Source organism: Abramis brama, assembly GCF_963993115.1.
Source record: "Abramis brama genome assembly, chromosome: 8".
Classification (NCBI taxonomy): domain Eukaryota; kingdom Metazoa; phylum Chordata; class Actinopteri; order Cypriniformes; family Leuciscidae; genus Abramis; species Abramis brama.
The window spans coordinates 6,651,391-6,665,936 of record NC_139970.1 but is presented as its reverse complement, the minus strand read 5'-3'; the positions used below and the strand labels follow the sequence as shown (position 1 = coordinate 6,665,936).

Genomic DNA, 14,546 nt, shown 5'->3' with positions numbered 1-14,546 from the left:
ACTGGGAATGTGTGCAAAGGATTGTGATTGAAAGACACGAAGGATACACTTGATGCATCCTTCAAAATCAGCCGAATGAAGGACACGAAATTAAGGACGTGGCAGCCGATACATGCAGCCTTCAGTCCGAGAAACACCCCGTTAAAAGTGTCTTGGTTTCCGCTTCTGAAAGCCGCTCTTGGTTTGCATGAAGTTAAAGAGCTCAGAGTCTCTCCAACGGTTGATGTCGCCAGAGATCGCCAGCTTGCTGTTGAAAATGAAGTGGTGGTGTGAACAGGGCTTTATTTTGTGACACCAGGGATCGTTTATCATCAGTAATATCTGTGTACATATGCTATCCAGGTTCCACAAAATAAAGAATTGTTTGCCCATTTCTTTGTTATGCTAAAAAAAAAGATGCATTATATGGTTTAATGATTTTTAAAATATTTAACGACGGCCTTTAGTCTCTGAAATCTTTAGGTCACAACACTTGAACAGTAGACCTGAATATCACAAGCTGTATTTACTGCCTTAATATTGCGAAAGAGAACATAACTTTGTCTAATTTAACATGATTTGTACTTTCTTGGAACTAAATTGTTATACAGTTTTTATATGAGTTTTTCTCTTGACAAAGTCGCCTCTGACTGCTCAATGTGGCTCAAAGAGATTAAAGCAAATTTAGAGAATTAATTACTTGTTCATCCAGGCCTGGTGGCTGGACACGTGCATTTTCTGTAAAGCTGATTTGAAACAATCTGTATTGTGAAAGTGTGGGGAAAAATATAGAAAATAAGAAATTTTCTGATGATAATAATAAAACTAAATTGCACTGATATTTTTTTATTCATTCTTCATTCACATTAATTATGAAAAAGACCTGCAGCAACAGTCTTAGAGAGAGAGTGGACAAGAGACTCATAGTTCAGATCTATGCATCATTTCAGATGACTAAGTTGTTTTTTTAATTGATTATTTGATTAAATATAATTTTATATGTCAAGTCAACAAATTAAAACTTAATTACTCATAACTTGCAGTAGATTATAGTGCGCATGTGATGCTCAGCACAGCATGAAATCATTGGATGTCTGAATGAAAGCCACTTTTCACCAGTAGAGGGCGAAGTTGACCCATACCTGGACGATGACATCACTGTTTTCTCCAGAGCTTTTTTTACAACAGAAATGATGAAGGGCCTGGGCCCGAAACGTTACACATGGTGAGCAATCATTAAAATCGCTAAGGAGCATTTTCTGGTGTGCGGACTCATTGTTTACCTTTGCAACTACTTGTCTGCCCAGCACCCAGTTTTATTGTTTTGGATGTGCGTGCTGTACTTTTGAACTCTATTACAACAGAAATGAACCATCACTGAACTCACTTAAGCTGGACTGTGGCAATCTTTTCTTCTAGATCTGCTGTACAGCAGAAACAATTATTTTCCTGTTATCTCTGTAAAGCTGCTTTGAAACAATCTGTTTTTTAAAAAGAGCCATATAAATAGAGGTGACTTTATTTGACCTATAAATGTATCCTTTATCTTTTACAGTGTGTGTGTGTGTGTGTGTGTGTGTGGTTAGAACTGCAAATTGCCTGCAGATACAGTGCTGTGTGAATGACGTGAAAAGTTGTTTCCTTTTACAACATTTGAGGCCATAGAGATATAGGAACTTTTTTGGGTAGCAGGTGAAGGTGATTTAACATGTATAACATAAAATTTGACTTTAAATATTTTATTCCACAAAAAAATCTTTGGAGATGAATTTTTTTCTCTCCTTGGGAAAATGTAAGTAGCTTACACCTCTACATTTAATACTGTATGGCCCTCTTCATTAGAAAAAGCGGTAACACTTTACAATACGGGTGCACTAATATGCATTAATTCATGCTTAACTAATGCACAGATAGTTAGTGTATGACTCATGAAGAACTAAACCATTAATTAATGATTACTGCATCAGCAACTAATAAAGATTCTATATGATTAATAGATTAAGTAATATATGAATTGTTATTAATTAAATGTGTCATAATGTATTAATTCCTTAATAACATATTTTATTAACTAATAGTGTAAATTAATGCGTCAAATTAGTGCAACCGTATTGTTAAGTGTTACCGAAATAGCTTCTTACTGTGTATGTGTTTCTTATAATTGTCGATAAGTCTTTAATTGTATATTTGTGGACGGTTGAATTAAGCTTTAGTTTACAATATTACTGTTTTAACTGTATATGTGACCAAATAAATGCTATGTTGGTGCTATAATGGTAAAATGTTACATTTGCAGTGTAGAGAGAGGAAGAAGACAGTTTTATGTGAAGAATGGCAGTCCTAATCATGTACATTACCTATTAGAAATTCACCTTGATTCTCAAATCCATCATTTAAAGATGGATTATAAAAACACACATTTAAACACATGTATAATAAACCATAACATGACTTTCCCCTAATACAATGTTTCCATATAACCATTTTAGTAGACTTTCTTCCTAAACCAAATGTCTTTTAGTGGTTTCAGTCATGCAATTCATTTTTGCAAAGAAAGCGTTTTCTCTGTGCCTTCGTGAGATCAGCCTAACATAAGCAACAAAAACCACAACCACACACCATTGTGATTGTCAAACAGATCTCCTCAGAGCATCTCAACTTCCCGTCTACCATGGAAATGTCTAAGTGTGTCGTGATCTGACTCAGTAACCACAGCGGCTGTTGCTATGTTGCTCAAGTGAAGCAACTATAAAGAGAGGAATGGAGCGTAAAAGCCATTGATTTTAATTGAAAATATAGCATCATCATAACGGTAACAATCAATACATGTGTTTACAATGCACAATTCCAATGCGAACACTATAATACTGTGCAATACAGTCGCAAATTATGCAGTTACATGGAAAATGTGTCATAGGTCCGCTCTGTCATTAACTTCACGTCAAAGGCTGTGCATGCAGACAAACTATTGGCCAATTTTTTGTATTTTGTCAAAAATTCATCTCTCACTCAGAAGCATGGGCAGGCTGAATGACATGTTCATCCTCATAAGCCATGAGCAAAATTAAGCAAGGTAAAATACAAAATAAAACACAACAGAACCTACACTGCATAGAAGATGGGTTTAAAGGAGATTAACTAGGGTTTGTGCCCACTATGTAATATTTGCAGTGAATTAATAGCTGCAAAGAGAATACATCTAAAATCTAATTCAACGAACATTTACATTTAGAATTTTTTTTTTTTACAAAACATTTAGAAAAAACAAAACACTTGAATATAAAGACAAGTCTGTTACATCCATCATGGTCATACCAAATTATCAGTAATAAATTATTATTAAAAATAATACATTTCGATGCGCAGTTTAAGGACATTCTTATTTACTTTAGCATTATTTTGATTCTGTTTTAGCCACGGGTCTGTTTGGTACGCGTTGAGTCCACATGTACCGGATCTGGGCCGACACTGTCTGGGTGGCAGACACTTGATGTGAAATGTAAAATCAGGGTCCTGAAACACCAGCTGAGGACAACTGCTTGAATATCATGTATGTATATTCTATTTGTCTTGCCTATTGAACTTATTTAGAGTAACATTAATCATATAATACAAAAGAGATAGTCTGGTTAGCATTAGCATGAATGAACGAGTAAATAAACTTGGCTCTGAGTTAAAATAGATAACCCTCAGTAACAGTACGTTGTGTGTGTCACAGGCCCGCGTGATTAATACTGTAACTGTGGTAAACAGGTTCGGATCAGGAATGATCCGCTTCAGGAGAAGGGACCTCCGGCACAGGGGTAAGAGGGTTGTTTTCAGCCCACAGACAGGCTTTCTTTTTCTTCAGCTCACAGTTCCTCTTGTGCTCTCTTCTCAACAACAATATTATAACCAATACAAGCAAACAGATCAGAGGAGTAGTGATTCCCAGCGCTGTTCCTAACGGGTTTGACCGTTTTTCAGGATCACCTGAGGAAACAAATCAAATATGTGTTGTTTTGTGTATACATTAGATTTATGGTTGAATGTGCTGAAAGAGATTTTTAAAATAAGGTTAGGGTTAATGTTGTCATGATGTAATTTCCTGCAGCTCTAGAGTGATTAGTCATTTATGACTGAAGTGCTTGCCTCGAAATACATATGTGTGCCCATAATGTGTGTGTGTGTGTGTGTGTACTTCCGGGGGATGTTGCGGCCACTAAGACACTGGCATTGTGATGAATGGGAATGAATAGCTCTCTCCAGGTTTATAAGATGTCCTTGGAGTTTGCTGACTTTGCATTGAATGTGTCTTTGTCACAGGGGTCAACAAGAAGGATGCTGATCCATTAACATCTTCTACTGTAGTGTAGTTGAAGGGAGTAATTTAGTGACTAAAGTCTAGTGGAAATTATCAAAAATGGCTCCAATCACTTACAATAGGGGTTCCCAAACTTTTTTGTCAGACAAACCTCTTAGACATAAAATATTTACTTGGACTACCCCCTGAGATTTTAATTTAATATTAATAATTTATAGACACATTCACATGTTCAAGGTTATCTAATGACAGTTAATGGACACATGACATGCAAGTAAACAGATAAAATATGTCATGTTTTTTTTAGTAAGAGTTACATTTTTATTGTTTTAATTTCAAAATAATATATAAGGCTGAATAGCTTGGCCAAAAAATACATTGAGATTATTTAGTCAAATTTTGCAATTTAAAGGGATACTCCACTTTTTTGGAAATAGGCTCATTTTACAACTCCCCCAGAGTTAAACAGTTGAGTTTTACCGTTTTCGAATCCATTCAGCCGATCTCCGGGTCTGGCGGTACCACTTTTAGCATAGCTTAGCATAGATCATTGAATCGAATAGTTACCTTCAGTGTGGACACGGACAGAGAGCTCTCCAGATTTATCTGAAACCAATTTCCTCCAGTTGTCAGCAGTTGGAAGATACTCCTCGACCTGACAGTAGTATTGCCCCACATCAGTGGGCTGGATCTGCAGCACAGTCAGTTTGTAGTGTGTGGCAAGTGGTCGTTCAAACACCAGATGTTTATCACCGATTGGACTGTGTAAGGTACCATCACGCCTGGCAGTGTATATAGCGACTGGTCCGTCCTCCTGAACCTTGAACCAGGTGACCTCAAAAGTAGACTTATCACTGGACTGTGACTCAATGTCACAGTCAACGGTGAACCCAGCCTGATGATTGGTGATGTTGAGCATTCGGTTCTCCTTCTTAACACGCAGTTTACTTTCTGTTTAAATCAAACACAACATCACAGATCAAACAAGAATGAAACAGAATACAGTGACACCATTAAAGATGGTCATATGTTGGTAGCCATAAGCTATATGACAGGGTTTCTTAAGTTATTAATAAGACGACTAGTTGACGAAAACTGTATGAGGTGTAAATGGATGTATTACCAGTACTGTGAACCGTGACGTTAGTTGAGCCTGACTGGGCTAATGACAGTTAATGTACACATGACATGCAAGTAAACAGATAAAATATGTCATGTTTTTTTAGTAAGTGTTACATTTTTATTGTTTTAATTTCAAAATAATATATAAGGCTGAATAGCTTGGCCAAAAAATACATTGAGATTATTTAGTCAAATTTTGCAATTTAAACTGTGCTGTGACAGTGGATCCCCAATGAAAATGAGTTGTATTGCTTCGACTGCTGCTGAGACTTCCAGGACAAAATAACAAAATAGTATTGTAGTAGTAAATAAACACTGTATTATAAGCTGTACATGTGTAAATTACCACAGTGCCACACTTCACTCTGAAACTCTTACTCTTAAAGCACCTTTAAAGTATCTTTAGTATAAAGACGTGTTAGTTTGTAAATAGTTACCTTCAGTGTGGACATGGACAGAGAGCTCTCCAGATTTATCTGAAACCAATTTCCTCCAGTTGTCAGCAGTTGGAAGATACTCCTCGACCTGACAGAAGTATTGCCCCACATCAGTGGGCTGGATCTGCAGCACAGTCAGTTTGTAGTGTGTGGCAAGTGGTCGTTCAAACACCAGATGTTTATCACCGATTGGACTGTGTAAGGTACCATCACGCCTGGCAGTGTATATAGCGACTGGTCCGTCCTCCTGAACCTTGAACCAGGTGACCTCAAAGGTAGACTTATCACTGGACTGTGACTCAATGTCACAGTCAACGGTGAACCCAGCCTGATGATTGGTGATGTTGAGCATTCGGTTCTCCTTCTTAACACGCAGTTTACTTTCTGTTTAAATCAAACACAACATCACAGATCAAACAAGAATGAAACAGAATACAGTGACACCATTAAAGACGGTCATATGTTGGTAGCCATAAGCTATATGACAGGGTTTCTTAAGTTATTAATAAGACGACTAGTTGACGAAAACTGGATGAGGTGTAAATGGATGTATTACCAGTACTGTGAACCGTGACGTTAGTTGAGCCTGACTGGGCTTGTGCCGTGAGTTCCCACTTGCCCTCACAATCGAGCTTGTGCTGCTCAACTCTGCACTGGTAGCTTCCACTATCAGCTGTATCTGAGTTTAATACAACCAGATTGAAAGTACTAGAAGAAGGTCTAGAGAAGCGTAACCTGTCCTTGTTTTCTGCAAAGTACTGTAGACGACCATTATAAGAGTATGACAATAAAGGTATCCCGCTAGAAGATTTCAGGCTATTAAACACCCATCTGAGAGTGTAGTGACGTGTCGGATCCTCTTTTTCTACATCCAAAGAGCATTCAAGCTCAAACTGCTCTCCTTCTTTGATGTTAAGATGCTTTTCAGTCCTGTCCATGGTAAAGCTGTCTGTTTTTTTGCTCTCCGCAGTGTCCACATGGACGGATAGCTCTCCAGACTTGTCTTCACCAATCCTTCTCCACTTGTTCGCAGCTGTCTGAATCCATTCAGCAACCTGACAGTAGTAAAGGCCAGTATCAGTGGGGTTGATGTTTGGCACAGTCAGCTTATAGTGCATGGCACTTGGGCGTCTAAACACCAGATCTTTATCATCGATTGAACTGTGTAAGGTTCCGTCACGGCTGGCATTGAAGATGATGATGGGTCGTTCGTTTCTCTGACCCCTGGACCAAGTCACCTCAAACACAGATACATCACTGGACCGTGAGTCAATGATGCAGTCAACGGTGACCCCCTCTTGCAGATTGGTGATGTTGAGGCTTTTGTCCTCCTTGTGCACATGCAGTTTGTTCTCTGATTTAATTTAAGAAAAGAAAAATCAGCATAAATGATCTTCTAAATAAAAAATTTGTATGATTTCAGAACTCTAAATTAAAAAATATAGAATACTCACCTATAAGCTGAACACTGACATTTGTGTAACCTGACTTGTCGCTTGCCTTAATTGACCATTGCCCTTTACAGTCCAGCTGGTACTGATCAACTTGACAGTAGTAGCGCCCCCTGTCTTCCTGGATGGCTCTATGTATAGCCAAGTGAAAGACACCCACTGCTGGGCTGGAGAAGTGGAGTCGTCCCTCAAACTCATTGCTGTTGAATATCAGACGGCCATCATAACTATAGGTAAGTGTCACACTGGAGGACTGATCTCGGTTATACCACCAGGAAAGGGAATAGCGAAGTGTGGAATCAGACCCAGTACCCTCCACTGAGCAATTCAACACCAGCTGCTCTCCCTCTTTAACCTTCAGCTGAGTGTTAGCTTTATTCATTCTGAAATCACTGGCTGAAACATAAGAGAAAAGTACAACATCAGTATGTGAGTTATGATATGAGTTTTTTCTGAATTTCTGAATTTATTCAAAAATTCATAATTTATATAAATACATACATGCAACAATTTGAATAAATCTCTTGATGTTTTAATTTCTGAATTAAAAGTAATTTTGATATTTTTGGTGGCATAAAGTTAAAAATGTGGTAACAACTTAATCCAAAGCACTTTCATGGCAATTTGTAACTATTTAAAGTTTTAGTGAATTGGTGGCTAATTCGTATTCGAGAATACTTATGTCCCACTGATGATAATGATTAGGGATGGGGTTAGAGGTGAACCTTCATGCTTACTTTTTTCTAAAAAAAAAAGGGGGCATTTATTTACAACTTACATTGTACAACAACTCGTTCATATGAAATCGCTACATTGTTAAATAGTTATGTTTTCTCATTAGATCGGCTTGCCTGAATCTCATTATATCATGAGAATAAAAAGGTCTCATTAAAAAAATAGTATATTGTATTATTTCTTAGAAAAAGTTTTGTTAAAATTTTAAAATATTGGAAACACTTTTTAAACTAGACTTTTATTTGACCCAAGTAAAGAAGAGTTTTCTTAATCATTAAAAACGTATTTGTGTGAAGAATATTGCAGTTCAGTGAAACGACCATTGCAATGAAGTGCAATGAAGTGTGTGTGTGTTTTCTTTACCTTTCTCTTTGACAACAAGCTCTGTGGAATCAGACATTTTCTTTAGGGAATACCAGTCTCCAAGAGGATCCTGAAGCCACTCTTCCACCTCACAGCGATACTGTCCACTGTCAGATGTTCTGACCTGATGGAGAGTCAGCTGGAAGATCTGTTTCTGTCTTACTTCCATGCGGATTCTCTGGTCCATCTCTAGTCCAGCTGCGGGGCCAAACTTGACAACAGCATCTAGGTCCATAGTTAAGAGCATCTGGGACCCAATCATCCATGTAATCGTGAAACGAGAAGTATCTGTGGTTGTCGTCAGGACTGAGCATTCAATCTTAGCATCAGTGTTGACAGTGGTTTCCAGGCGAGGCTTGAGTTTGGACAGGCTCATCTTGCTGTCTGTTGGTAAACATAACAAAGTTAGGAGAGAGAGAGACAGAAATATTCAGTAAATTGCTGAATCTACAGTTATCTAAATGCTTTATAAAAGCAGTGGGATATGATATTTCACAGCTCTGTGAAAGGACATGTACAAATGTTCTGTAATTTAATTTACATGCTTGAAACACAAACACACACAATGTTGGCATATGTGGTCACATGTGTTTGTTCTGTCTGAGCCATGGTTAAGTTTCCAGTTCTCCTTTTCAATTTATATTTCTCGTTTTTAATTTGTCTTCTCATTGTAAAAGCTTTATGTCCTGAAGTGACAACATAAAATACAGTTTAAATATATATTTCTAATATAGTCCCAGGTTCAGGAAGCTGTCGTCTGTAAAATGCACTGTACACAAGCTAACTTTTGGATTTTACTGGTCAGGAACAGCGTTACAAATAAATCTTAACAACTAATTTGTAATTTCATTTTCAATTTGCGATTCCTCGCGCTGTACAAGGTCCAACTGAGAAGGGAGGTCGGTAAAGCAATTACATGACCTCAGATGTACCTATACACAATACCTGCACGAGTAGAGCTCTATTCGGACAGGACTAGTTTAACATGGAAAACTGGGGTAAAGCAATAATTACAAGAGCTTCTCTGTGATTTTAGTCCCGTCCGAATGTGCCGTCTAAGTAATCATTACGGACAATGTCAGTAAAGATTACAGCAACTTTTACCTTCAGTAAAAAGGTCCGTAAAAATGACCTCAGGTGATACTAATCCCATGCGAATAGACCCGCTGTAAATATGTACGTAAATATTTCGTCATTTCCTGTTTAAAAGTAGTTTTCTGCGTTTTTTCAAGTATGGAGGCGCTTAAAAAAGCATTCAGTTGCGTTCTAGACGCTGGGACAAGTCTGTGGCAAAACTCAAGTGTTTTCAACATACTATTCAGATCAAAAAGAAGATCGAAAGCACTTGTTAGAGGCACGAAACATCTTTTAGCTTTAGGTAAGTGCCTATTACCAATCCAATCTGAAAGTTAATTATACATTGTTCGACCGGACATAAATGTTTTATAAATATAGATTATGTGTTTGCGCACGTGATATCAGGAAGCAATATGCACATGACGACAGGAGGGTGATGGCGATGCGCAAATCGAGTTACTCTCCCACTTCTGCAAGTATTAATGAGATATCTTATCCCGTGCGAACTGGCCATTAATATTACAATGACAAGCTTTACGGCTGGTAATTTCTTTGGTTGCAGTGAATGGCCAGGTGTTCTTCAGTACTCCAGCTTGTCCTATACACTCCACAGTGTGCTGCTTCACCGCCTTCCTGACCATTGGACCATAGTGGTTTCATTTACCTGTGCGGTGTAGACTTTACATGTCTACACATGTATCCCTACACAACTATCCCTGAATCTAACCCTCCCCTAAATTAATAGTAAGAAAATACTGTCAATTAACATTACCAAATACATATTTGTGTAATTATAAAATAATGTGTGACCAGGTTGGGATATGGGTAGGGTTAGAAGAAGGGTAGGTTTAAAAGCAGTGTAATTGTTGTTTTAATTTCAACAGTGTGACTGCATGTGCAATTATGTGCAGATACTTTAAATATAAGTACAATGTAACATGTTGTATGTACATATTTTATATATATGTACATAGTAGTTAATGACACCTAATGTAACATCAGACTAAACAACTTATATTTGTCTACAAAACTAATTTTAAGCATTTCAGCATAGGCCTTACGATCAAAAGATATGAGAGTATGAAGACTAATGTATGTTCAAATGTTTGATGTAGAATGTACCTTCTTAATACAAGTATGAAAAAAAAAACAGCTGTATTTACCAGGTTTTTGTACAGTCACCGCCAATGGGTTGGAGTTCTTCGTGGCTTTCTGTACATACTTTTGATAGGCATCAACTTGGCACTGGTACTGTCCTTCGTGTTGCTTGCTGGCTCGTGGCACAATGAGCAAAAAATGTGTGGCTGACGGCTGTGTCTGAATGGACAGCTGATAGTTTCTCTGATCTGCTCCCCAGGTGATTTCTCCAGTGTGGCGTATGGATAAAATATTCGTTTGTACAGTTGAATTGGGGGGCCGAAACATCCAGTGCACAGCCAGAGACACTTTAGGCCCTTTGACTATACATAGTAATTCTATTGAAGAATTTATATGCACATTTGTTGTACGACTTTTCAAGGTCACCTGCATTAGAGATTCTGAAAAGAAATGTCTGCAGTGATTATTCATACTCTGGTATCAGTAACATGCAGTAGAAATATAAGTAATGACAAAGAATTTATGTCAGCACATCTAGACAGTTTCTCTGATCCTGATAATAATGTGTGATTATATAACCTTACCAACAGAATTAACCAAAATGGCTTTTTGCTGAGACTGAGTGTTGGCTTTCGTCATCTCTCCACTGCTCTGTACGGTCCACTCAGACACACTGCACCTGTATTCGCCACTGTCAGATGTTGCAGATGCACCAATCTCCAGGGTAAAGTTTCCAGCTGGAGAATGGAGTGTTTGAACGTGTCTGCTCTGATACTTTGTCCCAATATCTTTCATCACTCCCTCATGGGTCAGACTGATGACATCACTGAAGGAATCCCCTGAGTCTTTCTTGTGTTGCCATGACACTGATAAAGGACCTTTGGATCTGGACACCGAGCAGGTGACCTGTAGAGTATCTCCCTCCGTCACAGCATCCTCCATCACCATGACCAGCGTCAGATCACTCTCTGACCAGACAGGCAAATAAACAGGCAATGTCAGTGTCTTGTGATGCAATAACATATAAATGATTTATTTTTATCTGTGTATTTATATATTTGTTATAAATAATAATTATAAGTCTCATTACACGGTAGATGTCTAGGATGTTCTTGACAGTGGAAATGACCAGAACACCTAAGCAACTGAATTGCAACACAGTAAAGTCCACTTGACTGTAGAGGAGAAACACTGTAGCATTATTTACCTTTGGCGGTGATGCTCACAGTCTCTGGACTGGACAGTTGTTTTTGTATTTTTCTGAAGGTGCCATCATCATTCATGTCTTCCTGCCATACTTCACACTGGTATTGGCCCTGGTCTTCAGCCCTAGCCGAACGGATGGTCAGCAAGTAGTCCGTGCGACTGCTTTTCACTGCTCTCATCTCCGCTGCATTCTCTCTCTCTTTATAGCTGTCAAACACGGTGAGCATCCCAGAAGATCCAATCTGAGCCACGTTCTTCTGGTCCTTCAGCCAGGTCACCGAAAATAAATGACCAGGAAGACTCTGTGCCTTCACACTGCAGTGGATGTCCAGGGCATCTCCCACCTGTAGGGCCTCCTTTGAGGCCTTCATATTGACACTGAACGAACCTGCCTCAGCCACTTATGAAACACAGGAAAAAACAGGAATAATTGTACTGTAAACTATTGACAGCAGAGAGCATAAAATTACTGAAATTTAAGAGACATTTAGAAAAATGTGTAGATAAATATGAATGAATATCAACACTTTTCTACTCTAAATTCTGTTGGGTCACTAGGTGTAAAGTCTGGGTCCTGAAGCAAACCCAGTTGAGAAACTCTGGTTTAAATTACAAAATATAAATCTTACCAATTTGTTTGACCTCCACGTTACATGGTGTGCTGGTTTTGTGGGCAATCTGTGTCCAGGAACGGTCTGGGTCTTGGATCCACTCAATGGCTTTGCAGTAGATTTTCCCCTGGTCTGACTGCTGCACTTGCAACATCTTCAGTCTGAAGGTTGTGTCCTCCACCTTATCCATGCTGATAATACCTCTGTGGTAGCGATCCTCAAATCCAGCTCCTGGCTTTACAGTCAGATCTTTGTCCAGAGTGATGATTGGTCGGGGGTTCTCATCCGCTTCACTGTGGAGAAACCAGCTGACCGACAGATGGGTGTGCTGATAAGTTTCACTGGAGACCTGGCACTCAAGCTGAAGAGGATCGCCTTCAGACAAGCTCTGAGAGGAAGAGCCAGAGTACGATGCCTTCAGGGTGTCCTCAATCACTGTGGATTTTTGCATCGAAAACATTAGTAACGAGTGGTCGACCATTATGTGTTTTCAATACCAATATCTAGAGAGTAACTGATGTCTGATATAATAGTGATTCAAATAAATATATGTTCAACTTCAGCTTATAACTGATCATCTTCTTTTGGGATGAATGGAAATGTAACAGATGGATCTCTCTAGATATAGATCTGCCAATGAAATGTCAGTAATCTCAAAATAGCCAAATCGTCTGATTAATCACCAAAACACTCAAGATAAAGAAATATCTTACCATTAAGTTTTGTTTCTGCTTCATAACTTCCGAAATATCTGCCGTCTGTGTTTGGGGTTTGACAGAAGATATCACCAGCATCCCCTTCCAGCAAATTTTTGATCCTCAAGAGAACTGAAGATCCTGACAACCTCTCAATCTCAATATCTTTTTCCCTTACTCTCTTGGAGTACATTGCCCAGGCAAAGTCTGTCTCTTTAGTACTGATGATATTTTCCATGTTTGATTTCTTGACCTTAAATTCAAAATCCTGCTGAGATGGGCCTTTAAACCCACTAACATTACAGGATATGGAGATGGGGTATCCTTGTACTCTATACAGAGGACCTGCCTGGATCTGGACCAGACGCTGGCCGTAGCACAGATCTGTGTGGAGAGATGCATTAGACAGGCATATCTTAAATACTTCACCCAAAAATGGTTTGTCATCATTTACCTTCCCAAACATGTGTGACTCACTCTCAGTGTTTTTATTTTCACACAAAGTGAATGGGGGCTAGGGATATTAAGCTACAAAAATTAAAAAAATAAAAATAAAAAAAAAGATCCTAAAAGTGATCCATGCACTGTATAATAAGTCAATTGAACCCATATGATAGATTTGTGTGACTGCATTAGTTCTCTCTCATCTTTTCACACAGCAAGACTGAATATGTAGAAGTGCAAAATAAGATTTAAGAGCTTCAGCAGAGTGATTTTATTTGAGTAAATAACACTTAAATAGCCCAAAGCCATTGTTTAGATTCAGAAGTTTGAATATATATATTTATATTGTATAAAGCTGTGTAACTTTATGGTATTATTTTGTCATTTTTAGACTTGTAAGTCGTCACCATCCACGTTTCATTGTATTAAAAAAGTACAGCTTGGATGTTTGGTAAAGTTTTTCGTTCCACACTGCATTCCACACACTTATTGTGTTGATTTTGTATTGCAAAACACTTGTGCTGCTATCGCGGTTGGATACGGGTAAGGTTAGGACAGGTTTCGTAGTATGGGTAAGTTTAAGGGTCGGTTAAGGTGTAAGATAAGGGTCAACAGTGTAATTATTGATGTAAATATAGATATTAATTACAGCTGTAATTACATTCAGATATTTATTTAAACATAAGTACCGTGTAAAAACATGTATGTATACAATAAGTGCATTGCATCAAATTATTAATTTAAATTTTAGTACATAGTAGTCACCTAATACAGTGTCCAAGTGGAACCAAATTATAAATTCAGTCTATATATTTGTAATCTTTATGATATAATGAAATGATATTCAGTCTTACCCCCCTGCAGGAGTCCTGTGAGACACAGCAACAGCGGCAGGTGCCAAAAGTCCACCATCCTTAATCTGATCAATCCTTTCGCTTTCTCTCTCATCTCCTCAGTACAAGTTAATCTAGGTTTCAGCAAGAGAACCTAAACCTGATATATGCTCGTTGACGCAAGTGACTGTG

General features: G+C 38.2%; 1 protein-coding gene across 2 annotated transcripts; it reads right to left on the bottom strand.

Annotated features, from left to right (window-relative positions):
- Window positions 1-2,740: 2,740 nt before the first annotated feature.
- cd101 (CD101 molecule) lies at window positions 2,741-14,546 on the bottom strand. 2 transcript variants are annotated; one of them, XM_084122197.1, is made up of 12 exons: window positions 14,376-14,546; window positions 13,096-13,461; window positions 12,401-12,817; window positions 11,773-12,171; window positions 11,150-11,533; window positions 10,631-11,005; window positions 8,391-8,774; window positions 7,296-7,688; window positions 6,398-7,195; window positions 5,842-6,225; window positions 4,850-5,233; window positions 2,741-3,951 (listed from the first exon to the last, which is right to left on the bottom strand). In XM_084122197.1, exons 1-12 carry the CDS (start codon window positions 14,467-14,469, stop codon window positions 3,740-3,742), a joined length of 4,590 nt encoding a protein of 1,529 aa, XP_083978323.1. In that variant the 5' UTR covers window positions 14,470-14,546; the 3' UTR covers window positions 2,741-3,739. The 2 variants fall into 2 exon arrangements, with proteins under 2 accessions (XP_083978323.1, XP_083978324.1); XM_084122198.1 differs by lacking the exon at window positions 4,850-5,233 and having other exon boundaries at window positions 14,376-14,532.